General features: G+C 32.9%; 1 protein-coding gene across 2 annotated transcripts in view; it reads left to right on the forward strand.

Annotated features, from left to right (window-relative positions):
• LOC149896919 (uncharacterized) overlaps positions 1 to 18329 on the forward strand; it is a 56992-nt gene extending 38663 nt beyond the window's left edge. The window contains exons 3-10 of one of the 2 annotated variants that reach the window (XR_016458264.1): positions 4352 to 5519; positions 6791 to 6974; positions 7882 to 8086; positions 9743 to 9975; positions 12500 to 12714; positions 13294 to 13396; positions 14350 to 14418; positions 16745 to 18329. Coding sequence is in view for 1 of the 2 variants with exons in the window: in XM_090117094.1 (XP_089973220.1) it covers positions 4352 to 5519; positions 6791 to 6974; positions 7882 to 8086; positions 9743 to 9975; positions 12500 to 12714; positions 13294 to 13396; positions 16745 to 16862 (2226 nt within the window). In the remaining variant the exon portion in view is untranslated. The remainder of the gene's footprint in view (positions 1 to 4351; positions 5520 to 6790; positions 6975 to 7881; positions 8087 to 9742; positions 9976 to 12499; positions 12715 to 13293; positions 13397 to 14349; positions 14419 to 16744) is intronic. The other variant, XM_090117094.1, reaches the window with a different exon arrangement.
• Positions 18330 to 20982: the final 2653 nt, after the last annotated feature.

The raw sequence follows: 20982 nt of genomic DNA on the forward strand, positions 1-20982 counted from the left end.
ATTTTAGCTATGATTAATAAGTATTTTTTTTTAACTTTGTAGAATCTTGTTTATTGAAGTTATACTTTGTGTGTAGTTGTGTTCATAAAAATTTGAATTTTGTTATTACTGATTTTGATAAAAATAAGAACTCTGATGGAAAGACTGTCATCATCTATACTTATAATAAATCTGTAGAGAGGCCAATTCTGTACATGAAATATATTTAAAAAAAAACTATGAAGGGGTGATAAGGGATCGCTACTGATGCCAAAAATGCAATCAGTAAAATTTTTGTCTGTCTGTCTGTCTGTCTGTCTGTATATTCGTTATAGAAACAAAAACTACACGACGGATTTTAACCAAATTTGGCACAATTATTCTTCATACTCCTGGGCAGGTTATAGTAAAAGAATCATGTAAATCGGTGTAGAAACACCAAAGTTATACATGAAATACGCTATAAGTCATCGCGCGTGAATACAGAATCATGCAGCCATAAGGATTATTTTTGTGTATCAGTTGCCGCGTTCGACCCGCTTCGCGGCGGGAGCTATAAAAAGGCGGCGGGTCTGCACCCGTTTCGCGTTGTCACGGCATCACGTGTGAACGGCTGAACCGATTTCGATAATTCTTTTAAAGTGAAACTTTTATTACATCGTCTCAAACTTTTTGGTCTGTGTAGCGCATGTCGCGTGTATCGCGGCTGCCGAGTAGGTATACCTACTCGGTAGCCGACCGTCACGCGACATGCGCTACACAAAGCAGTGTTCGGAACCGTTCGAACAGTTTCACTTTTACCGTGGTTTCATAAAACCACACAACATTTTTTTTCTATTATATTCCTTGAAGTACGAGGATGGTTTTTGTGTAGAGAAAACGTAAATATGTACCACGGGCGAAGCCGGGGCGGACCGCTAGTTACTAATAAAGAATGAAAAAGCAAAATAGGATTTTGCTTACTGATTTAGAAAATTGAAGCTGTTTCGTTTTAATATGTTTGTATATGATGAAAACTCTGTTTGCAATTTATGTTGTTTCTATTATCTAAGAAAATATTAAATGTTTTGTTATAATGTTTATGTCTGATGGATGTGACAAGGAGTCTGCTTTATGTTTTTTCTTTACCAAAGTGTAAAAGTTTTTATTTTATTAGAATTTTAGAGTTTGTCTAGTTAATTTCTAGGTATTGAAAAATATAAATACATTTGATTTAACTAAGATTTATGTTTTTTATTGATTTTACATAATAATAAACGTTTCAAACGGAAAAGTCAAATTTTTCATTCAAAATCCGCTAAATCCGGATTCTCCGGATTATTGTATAAATCCGTTTTTCAAAATCCGGATTTTGTAAAGTAAACGGATTTGCATTCCCTACTCTCCATATATGTATGAACTTGACTTGATGTGTCCTTACCGAAAAGGGTAATGGTTAAAAATAGTCGATCTTGAGAGCATTTTTAACTTTTAAATTATTGGTTATGTGGATGCAATTTTGTAAGGCGTTTTTTGGTGTTTTGGACTCATAAAAACTACAGAGTTAATATCTTGGTAATATGTATTGGTAACATTAGTCAAAAGTAATTTGGACATGAGGTTATTGTAATTTAAATAATTGTAACGTTTTGTAAAGCTGTTTGTTACTCAATCACATATAAGAATGGATAAACAGATTTCGAAAATATTTTGCTTAAATATAGAGCTCTTTCTGAAACATGATCTTCAACTAAAGTCGCGCGTGTTACCGCAGACTAGTACATAGTTTTTTAATATTGTTTTAAAGTGTATTCCTAAATTTAATTGATTTAATACTAAATTATTTTTATTTTTAACTTAAAACATCGATACTTAGGCCATTGTATGTAAGTAGTAGGTAAGGTAAGGTACAATATACTAGAAAGTCCAGGAATCTTACCATGTTTAAGCGAAAGTACTAAGTATTAAGACACAACACTAAACCCTATCTCAGATTTAAGACTAGACTTTCTAACCTTGGTTAACCACGTCCAAGACGTTATTTTGTAACTGCTCTTTGTGGTCGTATGACCTAAAATGTCTAGATGCTGCGATTACTATAGTTTTCCGCCCGCGGCTTCGCCCGCGCTTTCAAAGATAATAGTTCTCATTCCTGTGGTATTTCCGGGATATAAAGTATGCCTATGCCGTGTTCCGGGTTTTCTGTAGCTACCTACATACCTAACAAACTTCATTGTAATCGGTTCAGTAGTATTTGCGTGAAAGAGTAACAAACATACATACCATACATCCCCACCCACAAACTTTCGCTTTTCTATATAGTAGGATTTTGTACATTATATACTATAGTAACTCTGGGTAGGTTTGAAACTTACAGATATCGATAAAACTTTCCAAAACGATAGATCTATTTGAGTTAAGGTTGAATAAAAAGAAGATGAGAACATCTCAAATATAATAATTATGCAAAACATGCATAAAGCCTTTTTTGGACAGTCGGGTAAAATAAACTTTGCCACAAATATTTTTTCCGATTCTGACTTCAAAACATAAGTATGTGAACCGGTGTTATTTTAATAAAGATATGTAAATCTGTGATTACATTCCTGTTATGAAGGTACGCAGTGCCAAACAAACAAAACCATTTTGTTTAGATATAAGTTAAATATTATGTAAAATTAAATTGTAATATTGACATGATTTTAAAAGAGCAACTATGGAGTTTCTTGCCGGTTCTTCTCCATAGATACTGCTTTCCGAACCGGTGGTAAATGTTAAAAAATGTTATGACGATTCAAAAGTGCTTTTATAAGAAGTCTAATTGAATAAATAAATGTTTGAGTTTGAATTATATACTGCAGATGGCATGAGACATAATTCTAAAATTACACATAACATGACCATCCATTTATGAGTCATTCCAAATATTAAAAAAATTGTTTGTTTATTTATAATTTAAATTTACCACAGATAATATAATACCAAATAAGCTACGAAACTAACTACGAAAGGTACTGATTTTTAATATATTTTTTCCAATAGCTACTTACATTACTCTTGAGTTATTCTCTGTATCATATTATTATACAGATTATTAAAAAATAACAGGTTCTCACCACAAATTACATAATTGTTTTATACCAAAGACAACGCGTGACCGACGGTAGTTTGATTTTTATTACGAAATACTTACATTATACAAGACACGCTGGACACGGAAGCTAGTTTTGAATGTTATTATAATTCTATATAAAAGCCAATAAAATAATTTATCTTATTTATAATAATATTTAGTTGTAGTGGAAGGACAGGCACATAATAATTGCAAAGTAAAATTAATTAATACTACCCATAATGGTATAAAACAAAGTCGCTGTCTGTCCGTCTACTTATATCTTTGAAACTACGCAACGAATTTTCATGTGATTTTTAGAAAAGAGAAGAAATTTTAGACAAAGCGGGCGGAGCTGCGGGTGGAAAGCTAGTTAATTAATATTTAATATAACTACTAGTACCTACATTGATGAATTTGTAAACTACTGTAGGAGCCGTGGGTTATGTCGGATTCTTACCGACTAAAACCCCACTGTGTTCCGTCGAGCCGCTTTAATGATGGGGCCGCGGGTATTGGTTGGAATTTTGTAAATTACCCCTACAACCTACATTTGTAAGCTATACCCCTCGCAAATAGGTACAATTATTTTAGCAGTTGATACAAGTTTATGGTTTAAACTACTGTGCTCATGATTATTTATTTTATTGATAACATACAGTACTATTATGTTTATACCTTATCAATTTCAAAGGAACCGATTGACCTTGCTCTTATCAGTCATCTAAATGCATTGATAAGCTTTATTGATATGTACGACTGAATGCGTGTGAAAGTAGTTCGAAGAATAAGTCGGAAATAAAATGATTGTATTGTTTCTTTATGTTATTGCTATTATAATTACAATTGAAAAGAGGTACTTTATACTGTAATTTATATATCGAGTAGTAGAGATGCAATTAATGACATAATTGTTTCAAGAAAACGCATTAAATGAGAATTATTTCTTTTCATACTTGTAGTCTCAGCAAATTTTTTTACCATCTTTTATATTTAAAAACAAATAAACGTATTACAAATTTTTGAAGTGAAACTTCTTTACCGGGGTTGGAAAAAAATTTACTGTAACATTTTTTCGTTACGCGTGACATTTTTCCGTTACGCGCCATCTTGTAAATAAAAGTTGCATAATATAGTAAATTATTTTTTTTAAAAATAAGGTCATAAAGAAGTTTCACTTCTTACGTCTTAATGTACACGACATTAAACTTCGTAAAATGTGAAGTGAACTTCGAAATGCGTATATTTCATGCAACTAATATTATAATTTCCTTGTTCCAGGATCTCATTCCACCACAAGACACGGAGTCGTATCTTCTAAAAACGCAGAACGCGATCACAAATCTACAAGCAAAATTGCATTCAGCTAGAAACAGCAATGCGTCGACAATCCCCTCACAACTTACCACCAGCCTCATCAGTGAAAAGACGATCGTATCCCGTCTGCCGCTCTCCCAGCTTAGCAGATCAAACTCCCTCAACTACCGCTTACGAAGGAAAGACAACGGCAGCGACAGCAGCCCCCTACGCAGCCCGGGACACTACGTCATCACCGGGTCATCGAAAGTTCCAGAAAATTCTAGAATCCTCCTCAATTCAGCGTCCCGATCTCTCGACGCGGAAGCGCGAAGAGATTCCAACATGAACAGTCCAAGTTCAGACAGAGGCTTACTCAGCAACAGTTCAGATGACAAAACACTATCAAATCGTCCACCATACGACGTGGACACTATTCTATCACCGCACAGGAAAACGCACACACGGCACAGATCTTTCGGCGGCAGAAACACAGAGTTTGTCGATAACAACAACGCAACTCAAGTTTGTCTCAAGACGGTATTGAAAAACAACGCCTTGGATACCAAGGAGTATAGGATCGATCAAACTCGTAGTCAAGGCGAGAAGAAGCACCAGAGAGTTTTGAGCGATAGTAAAGCTAAACCGGCGTATAATAACGCCGCTTTTGGCTTGTCAATCAGGCGGTCCAGTTCTTTTAATACGGTCAACAAAAACAATAACATCATCGATCCAAGATTGGTGTCGAGAAGATCGAGTGGTCAGTCAGAGGAATACAAAGATTATTCGGACGAATCGGACAACGGCTCGTTCGATAAATCGCAAGATATTAGGTACAAGCGGCAGATCACTAGGGGCAGAATCGATTCGCCAGATTTCAAATCGATAGCTCCCGCCAATTCGCCGCGATGTCCGAATACGCCGGAGATGCAGAGGAAATTCGGGCCGGGATTGGTCAGGAATTCGGTGCGAGTGACCAATAAGGAGCGAGTGGTGAACACGCGCATGTCTGAACCACCAATGGGGAGAGAGGAGCGCGCTAAACCGACCAATCATCAGAGTAGAAGAGCGGCTGAACCAACGCGGCAAGCTGTACTGACTAGGCTCTCGAAATCTAGATCGTCTACGCGGGAACCACAGAAACAAGATAAAGGCAATTTTTTTTTCTAATTTCTAGTTGACAGAGTTAAAAAAATTCGTAGTGTACAAGCGAAAAATAATTGCTACACTACTAAAAGTACCTAGTCAATATTTATATACCTACACATAGTTATATACTACTAGCGGTCCGCCCCAGCTTCGCCCGTGGTACATGTTTACGTTTTCTCTACATAAGAACCATCCTCGTACTTCAAGGAATATAATAAAAAAAGAATTATCGAAATAAGTTCAGCCGTTCTCGAGTTATGCGCTTACCAACACATTTTGCGATTCATTTTTATATATAAGAAGATTTAACAGACAACAAGCTTGATATATCCAATGCCAAGCCAATTTCAACATTATTACCGCTATATAAGAGCACATAAAACTAATAGAGCACATAATACTAACTACTAATATCGCACCTTAACTTTCCGATTTACAAAATCCTACTAATCTATAATATAAAAATGAATCCCAAAATGTGTTGGTAAGCGCATAACTTGAGAACGGCTGAACCGATTTCGATAATTCTTTTTCTATTATATTCCTTGAAGTACGAGGATGGTTCTTATGTAGAGAAAACGTAAATATGTACCACGGGCGAAGCCGGGGCGGACCGCTAGTAATATTATAAATGCGAAAGTTTGTGAGGATGACGTGTTTGTTATCTACTCTTTCACGCAAATTCTACTGAACCGATTACAATGAAATTTAGCACACATATAGAGAGTAACTTGTATTAACAAATAGGATAGCTTTTATCCCGGAAATCCCACGGGAACAGGAACTATGCGGGTTATAATTTGAAAACGCGGGCGAAGCCGCGGGCGGAAATCTAGTCAGTTAGTAAATGATTATAATGCTATTTACACACAGCATAATAACCATAAAGTGCAAGACATTAACCAAGAACCATAAACAATCAATTTATCGAAGGACCCATTGTTTTTGCAATCATTGTCTTTGATTTTATTGTTTCGAAGTACTTTAAGATCTTTTGTCTTTTATTTTGATTATTGATAAAGATTTTCAATAATGGAAATGCCTAAGGGAAATGCTAATCGTATGATTTATCAATCTACATTTCCGCGACTCTGGAATAAAGTATGTTATACACAGCATAATCACTACATTCTAGAGCGTTTCTATTATTTATTTTATCGCTACTAAAACAGTATCAAAACAATCCAGTAAGATATGATCACAATATTCTCATAATGGTCAAAGCTTTTCCAACAAAAAAAAAAATATTAAAAACATTTTTTTTTTCAATTTCAGGTCAAAAGAAACCAAACCAACACCGTTCGTCATCAGCTCTTGCTTCAAAAGAGATAGAGTTTTCAAATTGGAAGAAGAGGGCATCCTACGACCCTATGAAAGCCGCGCAGGCAGAGAGAGAGAGAAAGAGACAACAGATGGCGAAACGGCAGGAGTGTAACAAGGATGACCTTAGTTCACCTAGGTATGTTTTACTTTGAACTTTATTTTAGAAGACATTATTTGGAAATAAAAGAATATTTGACTTTGATTTTAAATGACAGCGTGGTAAGGTTGGTTTTCCACCAATAATGTGCAAAGAAATGTGTTTGTAAAGAACCAATCATATCGCTTCATTTAGTTTGAATAGTTTCGCGTTTGAAGCGTCGATACTATTGGTTATTTACAAAAACATTCCTCGTTACACATCCTCGCACATTATTGGTGGAAAAGCACCCTTATGCAGGTATAAATATTGAGTTGATAAGAAATTAAAGATTTATTTGGACATTTTTTAATTAACTCTCCGACTATTTTATTTTCTGTTATTTAGTTTATTATGTTCCACAATTTGTTTACTGATATTAATATACATATCAATAAAGTATTCCTCTTTTTTAACAAACTTTTCTTAACAAGTATCGGTTATGATACAATAATTTCATGAATATAACAAATTATCTTAAACCAACAAAAAATAAATCAATAAAGCGTGTTTTTTGAATATTTTTTAACTATATTTATTACTTAACTATGTAAATATTTGCCCTGGTTGTCTGGAAGAGATCACTTACAAGCGATAAAGTCGCTGAATAATTTGTACTCCTTCTTTATTTGTAAGTAGCAGTAAAATTTCCTCTACAACTACATTGAAGTTTTAAATCACTACATAGTATAAAACAAAGTCGCTTTCTCTGTCCCTATTTCCCTATGTTCCCTTTGCTTAAATCTTTAAAACTACGCAACGGATTTTGATGCAGTTTTTTTTAATAGATAGAGTGATTTAAGAGGAAGGTTTAAGTATATAATTTATTAGGTTTTAGACCAAGCGGGCGAAGCCGCGGGCGGTAAGCGAGTAAATAAATATTGGACAAACTTAATTTTTTTTTCAGCCAATCATCACCAGTCCACCGCTCCCAATCGTTCCACACGACGAACATAGCAGACCTCACCCTGGACTACTCCTCCGAGGGCACGGAGGATGATCAGCTCACATTACCAATAGATCCCATGGTCACATCCACACATTCGGACATCCTGGATGTGAGGAGACGGGTGAACGATGTAGTGGGGAGGGAGTATGTGGCTAATTTTAAGGTGAGAAAAATGTGTATATGTGGGTAAGAAGTGAAACTTCTTTATGACCTTAAAAATTTCACGAGTACGGCGTAACGCAAAAATGTCACGCGTACGGCGTAACGCAAAAATGTCACGCGTACGGCGTAACGCAAAAATGTTACACTAAATTTTTGTCCAACCCCGATAAAGAAGTTTCAATTCAAAAAGAAGTTTCACTTCAATAATATGCTCAATAGTATTTTTGAAGTGAAACTTCTTTATCGGGGTTGGAAAAAAATTTAGTGTAAGTAACATTTTTTCGTTACGCGCCATCTTGTTTTTATCCCTACCACGCTTGATTCGACGTACTTCTGTAAAGTTGCATATAGTAAATTATTTTTTGAAAAATAAGGTCATAAAGAAGTTTTACTTCTTACGTGTGTACACTAGTACACGCACACTTAATTTTTGCATATGTATACGTAAAATATATTAAAATTTAACAAAAAATAGGCGTAAAATGTTTCTTATTTAATAAAACAAATATAGTCTACTATGAAACAAATGTTACGAGTAAGACTTAAAATATCTACAAGTAGGAGATTATAATCTATTTTTTTAACCTAGTAATCTATACGTCATATAATAAATCTGTAGAAGGGTCAATTCTGTACATTTAGTCCGGGATACATCGCCCATTTTTGCAAGTGATTACTATCAAGCTAATTTTTCGTGAGTAGCTTTATTTTGATGAGATGCCCAATAATTTCATGTACGAAACTCTCGATTGTGGTAGCTTACAGAGGTAACAAGGATAAAAATTTTTGATTTGACGGTTCTCAAATATTTATCACGCAATTTGTAGGACAATATGTCTGTTGAATTATATAAGTATTAAATAAGTGAAAATAAAAAAATCAGCTGGTTAGTAATCATTTATGATGACTTCGTTATCGATACACATTGGAAAGGGGGACTCTTTGATCAAACCATAGATTTTGTAGGACAAATATTTTTTCGAATAATTTAGATAATTATCTTGAGATTGAACAAAAAAAAACATTCAGTTAGTAATTAATATTTGAGAACCATCAAATCAAAATATTTTATCCTTGTTTTCTCTGGTAGCTACCACAATCGAGAGTTTTGTACATGAAATTATTGGGCATCTCATCAAAATAAAGCTACTCACGAAAAATTAGCTTGATAGTAATCACTTGCAAAAATGGGCGATGTATCCCGGACTAATTGAAAATATTGAAAAAATAAATAGCAGGGTGTTACTGGATCGATACCAAACCCAAATATGTGATTAAATTTTGTGTTATTTAAATTAGTTAACGGTATTTTTATGACTTTAAAGCTTAGGAAGGAATAAATATAAATTTTGCTTTTGTAATAATTTTAATATCACACATTACACATTAGTCATTTTCGTATTGACATAACTAAAGTCACTATTAAAATATATACTATACTAGGTTTCCGCCCGCGGCCGCGGCTTCGCCCTTCATAAACCTATAATAAAACCTATCCTATTTCCCGGGGTAAAAAGTAGCCTTTGTCCTTTCTCGGGTAAAATATCTCTATACCAAATTTCATGCAAATTGGTTCAGTAGTTAAGGCGTGATTGGGTAACAGACAGACAGACAGAGTTACTTTCGCATTTATAATATTAGTATGGATTGATTCCAGGTGAACCAACCAGACAAGAAACACACGCGCAAAGCAAAACCAGATAGAGATAACCTGGACAAGCGGAGGACGTTCATCCTGGACAGTGACTCCACGACCAACGGCAGCAGTCCCCGGAACAGCTCCATATTTAGCCAGGAGAAGTCTCTCACGGATACAGAGGGAGAGAGTGGGACAGAGAGTGCCCCGGTTGTTATGAGGCAGAACAGGCCGCAAGTGCAAGCGAGACAGAGGTAGGGGTGGAAATTATGGGGAGAAAACTGGGAAATAAATAAATATTATAGGACATTATTACACAAATCGACCTAGTCCCACAGTAAGCTCAATTAAGGCTTGTGTTGTGGGTACTAGGCGACGATAAATATTTAATAATAATAAATACATATATAGATAACACCTAGACCAAAGAACAAATAATCGAGTTCATCACACAAATATTTGCCCTGACTGGGGATCGAACCCGGGACCGTCGGCTCAGTAGGCAGTTACTTTACCACTGCGCCAACCGCGTCGTCACTTTCAATTGTACATGCCAATTTCATGGTGGGAAATAACAGCGGGAAGTGGGAAATTTTTGTGGTAGATGGTGCAGAGTTGGTTGTAAATTGCAAAGAATGCAAGTACCAATATTTAGATTTTTCTAGGATTCTTGTAATTTTGAGTTTAATGCAGTCGGAAAAGTACTCATACATACAGGATTAGGTTGAATTAAGATTTTGGAAGATTTTTCTAGTACGAATTTCGAGTAATAACAAAACCAGGAATAACAATGTACCTATTAGTATTTTTTTTTCAATAAATGGTGCATTTATCGAAGTCTACAGCATATGTCTAAACAAATAACGTTACTCACATCATGATAAGTTTATTATCTGTAGGCATATTTCAAAACATAGCCCAAAAAAACCTACGTATAATTTTCTTTTTATAAAAAAAATGTGTGCGTGTACCTAGTGTACACACGTAAGAAGTGAAACTTCTTTACGACCTTATTTTTCAAAAAATTTACTATATGCAACTTTACAGAAATACGTTGAATCACGCGTGGTAGGGATAAGAAAAAGAGGGCGCGTAACATTGAGATAGAATATGGAGCAGACACCACGAACAAAATCTGTGCGCCAAGATGGCGGCGCGGGGCGCGCGAATGACGGCTAGACAGTCATAGATTATGCGATGTCACTGACTCACTGCTATAGAGGCGACACTTTGTTTCTTTCTGTCTATTTTATTGGGTGCCACTCCTTACATGCACGTTGACTTGAAATTTTCTTTGTACTTACTTAATATTTATTTTAGATATAAACTGACTTTACTACGCGGGGCTAACAATATCTGGCATATAATATAGGATGAGGAGGTTCAGTCAGGGCTATGGGAAGTTTCATACCTTTCAAATTGAGCCTTTTTTAGAAAAAAAATAAAAGCCGTGTAAAAATTGTGTTTATTTATATTTAGTTCATCATCCTCAGAACATGTTCCCGGCTCAGAAATTGCTTGTATTGTTCCAGTACTATTGTAGCACACCTTCGGCTAAAATAAATATAATAATAATAATGTTAGTGATGGCTAAAAAAATATTTTATTTGTTATACAAATCCGTAAAATTTTATTATTATTACTAACATCAATACAAGGAACAGCAGACTTCTTTAGAATACGCCTTCCCGCTTTTGTGGTATATTTATCCTCATCGCGAAAATGCAATGAACAGACGCAAGTTCTATCGGATGGTAACCAGGTTTCTTCACTGCGGTTGTTTTGGACAAATTTTATCCACTTTTCCCTTTCTTCACGGCCCAGACATGGAAACCTTGAATAGAAAAAATATTAATTACTTATCTCTGAACTAGCGGTCCGCCCCGGCTTCGCCCGTGGTACATATTTCGCAATAAAAAGTAGCCTATGTTCTTTCTCAGGGTCTAAAGATTGTCTGTGCCAAATTTCATCAAAATCGGTCCAGTAGTTTATGAGCCTATTCATTACAATCAAACAAACAAACAAAGTTTTCCTCTTTATAATATTAGTGCAGATAAATAAATAATAATTAAATTATACGTTCAAGTCAGTAGCTTATACAATATCAATTAAAAACTTGATTAAAATCAATTAACAAAAAAAAATTGGTGATTAAGTAATTGATTTTCATATTTCATGATTTCACCTTTTTCAATTAACAACCAGTCTATGCTTTTCTAAATATGTAAAATTATTATTTTATACTATAAAAATATACGCCAGCAAATATTACTAACAACACTTATTTCATGCCCAATGTCATATCTTAAATTTTTAATCTATGACAAAATGTCGCTCGCCAAAAATTTTGCTCTAACTAAGTTTTAAAAATTATTATCTAGTTACTTACTGATGAAAAGTTATTCCTTTGCACTTTTCCGTATTCTTTGAATTATTTGTGCAATATCTTAACACACACGTAGGCATATTTGATGCGTTTCACTTTAAAACAAATAAAAAATGAGCGTGACGTTCGCGCCAATGAGCGAGCAAGCGACTGAGTGCAGTTACGTCAGATGACGTATGTTGAGTGGAACATAAGTGATGTAGGCGGTATCGACTCCATATTAATATTATCTCAATGGCGCGTAACGGAAAAATTTCACGCGTAACGAAAAAATGTTAAATTTTTTTCCAACCCCGATAAAGAAGTTTCACTTCAAAAAATCTTCCTTAACTTCTATAAAAAACAAAGATTCAAATACTTACATACCTACTTATTAAAAATATACATTACAGGTACAGTGGTGATTACTCAATGTCGTCATCAACAACTTCAGCGAGCAACAAAAAGCCAAAAGAGATACAACCGAGATATCTAGACATATCCAAATATAAATCGGAGAATTCGCCGAAAAACTTCTTAAGACGGGACCCGAGTAAAACATATGTAGGCGTTCTTAATAATAACGAGAAAAACGTTAGCAAGGGTAGCGCTCAGCATTATGAAATGGGTAAGTTTAAACTAATCTTTATATATAAAAATGAATCGCAAAATGTGTTGGTAAGCGCATAACTCGAGAACGGGTGGACCGATTTCGATAATTCTTTTTTTATTATATTCCTTGAAGTACGAGGATGGTTCTTATGTAGAGAAAACGTAAATATTATGTACCACGGTCGAAGCCGGGGCGGACCGCTAGTTATTTATAACATTAATTTCAAAAGAAAAAAAAAATATAGTAATTCTAATTTTTGTCACTGAAAAAATCGGTAATTTTATTACGTACTTGATAGATTTTGAATAGCGTTAAGCTACTATATTATGTATTCTGTGTTTTGAATAAAAAAAGTTTGTTCAATATATCATAAATAATTTGGCGCCAGAATCCGCCATCTTACTTTTTTTTAAAGTTTGACATGACAAATGTCACTTTGACATATTAGACGTAGGCAAGACGTAGGTATTTAAAGTAACTACAATAATCAAATCTTTTACGTAAAAATGTATTAATTTTAGAGCATATCAAAAATTTTAATAATAATTTTTACGTTTAATTTTACACTACGTTTAATTAATTAATAATTTGCAGAACAAAAGAAACAAGAGTTAGAGAAGTGGAAACGAAGAGCGTCGTACGACCCGCGCAAGGCCGCGGCGCTCGGCAAGTCCAAAACACCGCCCAAGACTGCGAGGTGAGTTAGCACTCAAACTCACACTCACACTCAAACTCAAACTCAAACTCACACACTCACACTCAACTCAACACTACTTAAATAAACATCAGTCATATTCATTTTTAAATTTATAATCTTTAAAATTAATAATTGGGTTCGAGTCCCGCCTCGTGATCGAATTTTTTCTGATAAATTTATATTTATAAAGCATTTGAATGCCATAAAACCAAAAATATCAAATTCAATCAGTCAATATTCAATTTCAACTGAACGTAGAAAGTTATGTTATTGAAAAGAAATGAAACCTTTACAACAGTTTTGCAAGTTCGAACTCAAACTCAAATCAACATCAAATGCATTTTATTTAAAACAGACTCGCAAGTTGAGCTCAAACTAAAGTTCCTGTAAATTTTTACATCACATCTTAAGTATTTCGTTCAAAATTTCGTTGACTATTGAGCAAGCCTAACCTGGCCTTAAAAAAATTGTTTTATTTTTATTAATATGTACATACTTTATGTCGTCTATGGTTATTTTTTAGACTTATAAAAATCATTCAAATTGCCATATTTGTGAAATAAAAGTTACATAAATCCAATATTAGAATTAACTTGTTTATTCATTACATATTTAAAGTCCATTTTACAATTAGGTATTGTATTTGCTATGAATCAAAATATAAATATCTGCATTTTAATTGTAAAAATGTATCTGTAGATATAATATTATTAATACAAGATTGTAGTATACTTTTATGTTCTTATGTTCAACTATTACTTGCTTTATACAACCTACTTTAGTTGTTTCTTTTGTTTCTATTATTTTTTCCCTTCTTTTGTGTTATAAATTTCGATTAAAAATATCTGGTGATTAATCCTTAGAATTAGATTATACCTAAATAATAATATAGAGAAAAATGAATTGTTAATAATAAAATAAATGTTTAATAAATAATATCTTGCAAATTTTAGAGCGTGACAGTTGCCAATATGCATGCAATTTTGGCTAAAGTGCCACGGCGGCCATCTTGTGTAATTGAGGTTAGTTATAGGTCAAATTGACATTTCGAGGGAAATCGGATACTCGTACTTACTAATCCGCACAAATTTTAATCGCAATGCTTATTAATATTTTTGCTATTCAATCCGCTAGAGTGTGGGTTTATCATATTTTCTAAACTATGTAAATACACAAAAAAATGTGGTGTTGATTAGTGATTTCTTCATGACATTTTTCAAATTAAATCACCTTTTCATTGGCTTTCACCATTTCAGGAGTTCTATCATTATGGTTTTAATTTAATATTTATTTGTATTTTATAAATGTATATATACTTAATATGTTGTTACCTCGTGTCGTTAAGCTTATAAATTCAAAAGAGATTTTTCGGAAATAATGTTTTTAATACAGACCTAGTTGACCAAAATTGAAGACGATAGAATCAATAAAAAAAAAACGTAATGTGTTGCCATTCTGAAAAAATCTCTTTTGTAAAAATATATTTTATTTAATATGTCTAAAGCTCTTTGTACATACGCCTAATCTTAACAACCTTGTCAAACTTATTTTTTTTAATCTATCTTATTTAACAAATTCATGGTGTTATTTCATACTATTATAAAGAACTAGACTCACAATCACGTTTAAATATGTTCTAATACATGAACATTTTTACTTTTTTCACCGAGAAATACACACCGTATTCTCAAATTTTCAATGAATGTTTTTAACGCTTGGCAGACATTTTTGTGAATCTTTTTATAGGTGGTTGTAAATCTAGTTGTTTATAACACTTCAATGATCAATTCTAGTTAACTTATTAAATGGGTCAATCAATTTTTAAAGGTCCCGATCATAATTTTCTCGTATTTTTTTTTTACTTAATTTTCAGCATTTTACTATTTCATTTAGAAGATAATTCTTCGTAGATTAAGATTATATAGGCAGCAGTGATGTTGATTAAATACATTTGTGGATTTACCTTCACGAACCGATCTATTCACGGGAAATAATGTCCTTTGGACAACTTACACAATAGTACTTTTTTAAATGTTAAATTCCCTTAAGAATTAAAACAAATTCTTCTAATATTAAATAATAAATAATATTTTGATATTTGTTCTATTTACACCCAAAATACGAAATATTTTTATTAAAATTGAAACGAATGATGTCTTTTGAACAACCAAATAATGTTTCATATATAAAAAAGTTTCAGTAAAGCGGAAATAGTGATATTTTTTACAAAAAAACTATTAAGGCGAGGTTGTTACGTATCGCATTATTGATTTGACTTAATTAAAATGAACTGATTCTCGATATAACTGAATGAATGAAGTATAATGTGATTTTCATATGGGGACATCTTAGTTGTAGTAGTAGCGTCTTGATTTTTGAAAAGTTAAAATTACAATTAAACTAGACATAAAATCGCGTAATAAAAATGTGTTCCCGAAACAGCCGAGTAATAAACAAAACATGAACTATTTAACTGTTAAAGTATAAGTTTTATATAATTATTGTCCTAGGGACAACCAAATTGTCCATGGTACAACCACTTTGGTTGGCCCAGTGACTGGTTGTCGGCGGGACATTTTTAAAATTTTGAGCCGCCAAGCAAATACTATTGTTATTTTATATATTAATCTCAGCTCACACTAAATTATAGACGAAAGCGCATCTCGTGTAGTATAATTGATAACAATGCATCAAGTACTTATGTTTTAATCACAGTTGTCTGACGGACTGACAATAAAGCCACCCCACACTCACCAACATCGCTCGGACGACTGTTGCCGTGATTTTATACAAATCAAAATGGCGTTTGAGCCCGACAGTTAATTATTGTGTTTAGCTTGTTGTTTAGGAATCTACCGCGCCATTTGTGTTTTGTTTCCATAACTAAATTACGGTTGTCTGTGAGACCTGTGCCATGTAGATGATTTATGGGGACAAAAGTAAAATGCCTGAAAATCGTATTATATCCAATAAAAAAAAAATATTTGTATGTTTTTATGTCAATAATCATGAACTGAAACAAGAAGTGTATTTGGTATTTATGGTCGTGAGAGTATGTGTTCGTGATGCGAAGTTTGTTAATGCATTGTAGCTTGGGGACAAATGTGATAGTACTGGAAAATTGCATTTAGTCTCTGGACAACCATGAAACTACGCACAAATTAATAAAGCAAGTAAAATATTGTTCACAGTAATGTTAGAAAATATTAAGAGGAATATAATTAAAACCAATTTAACTCTTTATGATTTCATGTTTATTAATTATCGTTCAGGGACATGATGCGTGTACCGTCGGACCATTAAAAGTTGATCGACCCAAATATTAACATAAAATTATGACTTTTCCAGTAACGTCTTACGCTCGCAGTCATTCCACGGGCCGGTTCTGTCGCCGAGCGTGCGCTACCAACCTCCGCCCGGACTCATCCACGAGTCTTACGACGCTTCTAGCGATAACGACTTCTAGGCGAAAATAATAAATAAACGCCAATGTGATAGTGTTGTGTTAATTTATTTAGTGCGTGTATCCGAACGTGTTTCGCTTTATCTGTCCTCTGACGTAGCTGTCAGTTTTGCCGCCGATTTTACGCAATATGAAATAGGGATGCTGCAATCTTTTTTTTTTATTACATCGCACAAAATATGCAATATGCGTGCACGTTTCTTTTTATTGTATAGTATTTACACGGTTGATGTATCGAATGATTTAAAATACGGATAAATTTATGTTAAGATTCGATCTTAAATATACATTTCAGGTATATGTAGGTATTTAATATATTGTAGTAGGCGTCCGATAATAATTGATGCAGTAATGAATTTGTAGATTATACTCGCTCATATCATATACATCGATTTATTTCTTTAATTGTACTGATAGCTAGATTATTTTACTTAGTGCAATAATTATACATCACATCATTTTTAGTCTTAAAACACCGAGTTTATTATCTATTAAGTCACTATTGATTAGAATATCGCGCTACTGCCATTGAGGTACTATGTACTACGTACTAGAGAGGACATCGCTACTACACTATTTGTAACACGAGTTAGAGCCAATCGTCTCAAACCAATTTTTTATGTCATAGGTTTTAATTGATAAGTTTATTCATATTTTTTTAATAAGATAAACAATATTTTTTTGTTACATTGATTGGTTTTAATTTATAAGTAATAAGAGGCAAAGTGTATGGCCCACAAGCCGCCCCGCGCCGCGGGGTGTTTGATTTTGTTCGTGGTGTCTCCTCTATACGTAGTAATAATACCTCAATGGCTACTGCAAACTTTTTCTTATATATCGACCCAAAAGTATCAAGTTTACGGTAACTTGGATAAGTTTTTAAATTATATTTGGCTTAATAACGATGTCCATACGTTAAGAATTTACAACTTGCACATGTTCCGATTATTGTAAAACATTTTATATTCCTGTTGTAAGCTTAGAAAATTGTCAATGATTTATTTTGATGCGAACAATTTATATTTTTCTATTTAAAATTCAATACTCAGCCGAAAATGAAGTATAATTTAGCTATGTATATGTACTCGTGTTAGAATTGAATTAAGTAAGTACATACGATTCTTTTTTAGCTTTCAGTATTTTTGTACAAATTATTATTTACATTATTATCTATTATATGAGATTAAATATATTTTCTTTTTATTTTCCCACGGGAAATAAATGCAATTTTTATTTGTGCTAAATTGAATAAATTATTTTCCCGCCTAAAAAATAACATAGGTCTATCTTTTTTGTCATGTCTATAAAAATTAAAAAGGTAGAATTTCAACATAAGCCTGGCCTTTGTATTAATTCGTTGTTAAATTATTATTGTATTCGCTGTAAGCGTAAGTAGAAATTTTGTAATTGTATCAATGTTAAGCATTTCATAATTGTTTAAAAGGAAAATAAAAGGAAATTGGAAATGAATTTTTGGTTTTTATTTAGCGTGATTGCGCAATCCAACCTTACCTCCTACCATCTTTACCTCCTATCCAACCTTACTAACAATCCTTATCCTCCTAAGGGCCGATTTTTCAATGCTTGGATAAAACTTATCCGTCCAATAAAGCATTAGGTACACGATAATATTAAAATGTCACGTAAACTGTCAAATACGTTTTTAAAATGGTAGTTTTATACATTATTCGACGAATAAGTTTTATCCAAGCATTGAGAAATCGGCCCTAAAATAAGCTACCTAACAAAATATGAAATTTTGTTTTAAAAAATCCTTGTTTAAAATACATTAAGTAATTGTGATAACCGATCGCATACGTAACAAACATATGAATATATCCAAACATGCACAAATATGTACTCTAATATCAGACGATCCAATATGGCTGACATGTAGAACCAAAGAGGTCCGGGTTCGATTCCTGGTGGGAATTAACAATAAAAACAATTGCGGTCTGACAGTGCACAGTGACACACAGATAATATGTAAAACTGATAGCAAATAATCGGGCATTGAACACACGTAAAAAAGTCGCAGCCAAATTTAGCATCTATCTCTACGTTCATACGGAAAGGCGATTTGTCGAATCTTATTTTCATCGGAAAAACCGATTGTTGAATTCACATAACACATCTTGCATTGCGAATCCTGCAAAAAACGGATTCAGTACCTAGAGAAAATCGCGACACCGTGTGGACATAGGGTCTGGCATAGGTAAGCCTCGCTACGATAATGCTACTAATTCTTGTCTTTTCTTGCTGGCCAATTTGTACGATTTCGCCGTTTACAAAAGGCGTTGTCTGCTTACAAACGTTCGTAGTTTTATATTATGCCGATACATTTAAACACATATATACCAAAAATTTCATTACTTATATAATATACCAAGAATTTGGAAGCAGAAATTTATGGACAATATTTACGAAATTGAGAAAAGGTTGAAAAATATGTGGTTCGTTTTTTTTAAACTACACAGCCGTGACTGACTGAATTGAAATGAATTTTCTGCATTACAAAACTGCGAGTGTTTTTAATTTAACCGCGCCGTTTGTACATGACGAAATCATAAACACTGCTTCATCCACCACATTTTGTCGTTTACAAAATAAGGATGGCAGTCGGTTTATCGAGCAAAATAATCATTTTGAATTCTGATGAATTCTAACATTTACATGTGTATGATTCCGTGTTTTTCATGAACTTTTGAGGCTTTGAGCCATGATTAGAGCTAATGACATTTTTTTTTCTATTTGGTAAGAACTATGTTATGTAGGTATTTTTTTCTGCTTTATATAGACAACTTACAAATGTCCCATTTGGTAAGTATTTGAATCGCGTATCATGTATGTTACCTAATACCTACTTGTATTCTGTAGACTGTAGTATGTCATTGGTAAGGAAGTAAAGGTATTTGTACGTACGGTATGTTTACAGGGAAGTAGGTAGGGGGTGGTAAGGTCATAAAATAAAACAACATGACATATACATTAATTTATCATTTATTTGCGATAACCAATACACTTCGCTCATAATACTTTATGAACTTTACAATTTATCCATTTATATATTAATATTAATTTATTTTATATCTAACATGTTTACATTTCCATATTTTGAAAATAAAATGATTTGCAATGTAAATTAATTTCGTTGTCCTTATTTAAATCCAGTACAATACATAATTAACAATTACATAAAAGGATTATGTACCGTGGACTCTTTTAAAGTATTTTTTACCTAAATAAATATTTTTCATCTCTCATAGCAAGGGAGCATAGAGTAACAATAATTATAAATTGTCTCTGGTTAAGAAAAGGATAAGTTTTCTATAACGTTTTTAAAGTAATTATAGAAGCTGTTCAATAACAACCGCTATTTTATTCCTAAACTTAATATTCTTAGGTACAAATTAACATATAACTCGATACATTCACTAAATACTCTACTCATTTATCTAATAATTTTATAAAACAAATATTGACAACAATAAACTCATTTTATAATATATTTTAGTGCGTCGTTGTAATTGCGTAGTATGAAATCGTATGCATGCAAATCTATTAATTAAATTTTGTTAACATCGTGAAAATGGTATTTACAAATTGCCATAATACTATACTGGCATCGTTTTGAATAAAAATTATAAAATAACGTCATAGTTCGCCATTACCTCAATGCACTATATATAAAATTATTTTTATTTCATCTTTAAAATCTCCCACAATGTATGGTAATTGATACTTAAATTAAATCACTTCTCAGCTTACACAGTTGTCTCTCATATATTTTATATACACAGAGACAATAAATTATAAAAGTAACTTACTTTTAAAAACATTGTGAAAAAGCTACATCGAAAATTAAACCTGTACAATTATCTATTTGAGAATACTCCTAAAAGCAATGTTATTGTGGCGTTTTAACTCGATTTTTTGCTGATATAATAATAGAAATAAAATGGCAAGGGATTGCATAAATACATATTTCAATAGTTTAAAAATTGATGGTATCGTTTACGATTATTGATTGTCGATGCTTTTAAAAACACTGCAAGGAATGTTTTCCCGACGCGCCAAATTTGAATTTGACAGATAAAAAAAAGAATAACATTTTATAGTCACT

This window comes from Colias eurytheme, chromosome 27, assembly GCF_061535395.1.
Source record: "Colias eurytheme isolate Ceu_HAF_F1 chromosome 27, ilColEury1 Martin Lab GWU primary, whole genome shotgun sequence".
Taxonomy (NCBI): Eukaryota; Metazoa; Arthropoda; class Insecta; order Lepidoptera; family Pieridae; genus Colias; species Colias eurytheme.